Source organism: Epinephelus moara, unplaced genomic scaffold (assembly GCF_006386435.1).
Source record: "Epinephelus moara isolate mb unplaced genomic scaffold, YSFRI_EMoa_1.0 scaffold3094, whole genome shotgun sequence".
NCBI lineage: Eukaryota > Metazoa > Chordata > Actinopteri > Perciformes > Serranidae > Epinephelus > Epinephelus moara.
Genome location: NW_026080754.1, coordinates 1 through 1980, shown reverse-complemented (window position 1 = coordinate 1980; position 1980 = coordinate 1). Strand labels below are relative to the sequence as shown.

Genomic DNA, 1980 nt, shown 5'->3' with positions numbered 1-1980 from the left:
ACTTGTTCTTCAGTGAATCTTTGTAGTATGTGCTTGACCCAACTCTCATTCCAATCCACTCCAGTTCTTTCCCTGCAGGCTGTCTGATCCAAGCTGTGTAGTAGCTGCCCATAGAATACGAGACCTGACAGGTGATGGTCAGACGTTGACCTGGCTGCACAGAGGCTGGCTGTGTCAACTGTTGACACTTCACACCTGTTAAAAAGAGAAAATGTTTTGTAACAAATGATCAAATTAACAAAAGAACTGTTGACTTTGACAAATCCAGAGAGACTCACATCCAGCTGCCAACAGCAGCAGCAGAGCTACAGAGAACATGGTTTATGTTGAAACTGATGTACTGTGAACTCCACTGACAGCCTGATGTGATGTTTTTATAGCTGAGTAACAGGGAAGCTCACTGAGTTTGCATAGAATCAAACATATGAAGCATCAATGTTGGTCTAACTGGAGCCAATAGAAGAGTCTGTTCAGTGTTATTATATCTGCAGAGTGACAACAAATCACCTCTGCTTTACACAGTGATGTAACTGTATTACACACTGAACAGTAACATTTAGAAAATGTCCCTGATTACACACTGAACAGTAACATTTAGAAAATGTCCCTGCCTTTACATGAATTAAACAACTGTTAACTTTGTTTAAGCCTACTGTAAACTATCAGTGTCTAAATGTGTTGCATTAGCATGTATATACTATGTACAGCACTTATCAATACTATTTACATACTTTCTGTACTTAATTAATTTTGTGAAATTAACTGCAACATTGTTTTTTATTATCACATACTTTGATTCACTTCAGGTTCCACATAACTTTATTGTGTCTTATTTTGTAGAAATGCAAAGTATTTGCAGTAGTTTAATTTCAGCCACCAGATTTTTGTGCTGTCTTTGGCCATTTTATGAACGAGTGATGTTTATTGTGTGTGTTAGGGTTTTTTTTATGTTTAATGATTTGTGATAGTATTTCTCAAGAACACTTTTTTAATTTGTACAGTGCAGGTTATTATCATTATTATTATTTTCTATTTATGACATATTTGTTATGTAAAACATGAAATACAAAACCTCAGATATAACATTATACAGCATTACATTTTATAGAAATACAAAAAAATACTTAATGCTTCGGCTCTAACAGCCTGAAAGAAGAAGTGCACTNATTTGTACAGTGCAGGTTATTATCATTATTATTATTTTCTATTTATGACATATTTGTTATGTAAAACATGAAATACAAAACATCAGATATAACATTATACAGAAAATACGGCATTACATTTTAAAGGAATAGTAAAAAAATACTTAATGCTTCAGCTCTAACAGCCTGAAAGAAGAAGTGCACTGTAGGTTTTTGTACAGCTGCTCAACCAACTCCAGTCACTGTGGCTCTCGAGCACAATAATAAACAGCAGAATCTTCAGTCTTCAGACTGTTCATCTGCAGATACACCTGCTGTCTGCTGTTGTCTCTGGAGATGGTGAACCGGCCTTTGACTGACTGAGAGTAGTAGATGTTGTCACTATCATACTCAATAATAGCAACCCACTCCAGTCCTTTTCCAGGAGCCTGCCTGATCCAGGCCATCCAAGAGCTGCTAATGTCTAATCCAGAGGCTGTACAGGTCAGTCTGTGAGATTCTCCAGGCCTTTTAATCACTGGTTCAGATTCTGTCAGAGTCTGACCATCAACACCTGTCAAGACAGCAAGAAAACCATGACATGAAACAAATTTATAGTAATCAACAAAAACCTTCACCTGCCCAGCAGATAGTTAAAAGCAGCAGTCCTGCCCTATAGTCCATCATGTTAAACTGTGTGTCCACTGTTCTCTGTCCTCCTCTCTGCAGTCAGATAAGTAGAGGTGGAAGATATCTCAGTTTTGCATTGACTCCTCCTTTTTAATGAACAGTGTCCTCTGTTTAATTTCTCCTCAAAATATATCTTTATTTTAAGGCTTTTGTCTAACTAAACATA

General features: G+C 36.7%; 1 gene segment (V, D, J or C); it reads right to left on the bottom strand.

Annotated features, from left to right (window-relative positions):
• Window positions 1-1362: 1362 nt before the first annotated feature.
• On the bottom strand, window positions 1363-1896 carry LOC126387249 (immunoglobulin heavy variable 3-30-3-like). The segment is given in 2 exon segments: window positions 1363-1698; window positions 1763-1896. Coding segments are annotated over 2 exon segments (363 nt in total).
• Between the last annotated feature and the right edge of the window lie 84 nt (window positions 1897-1980).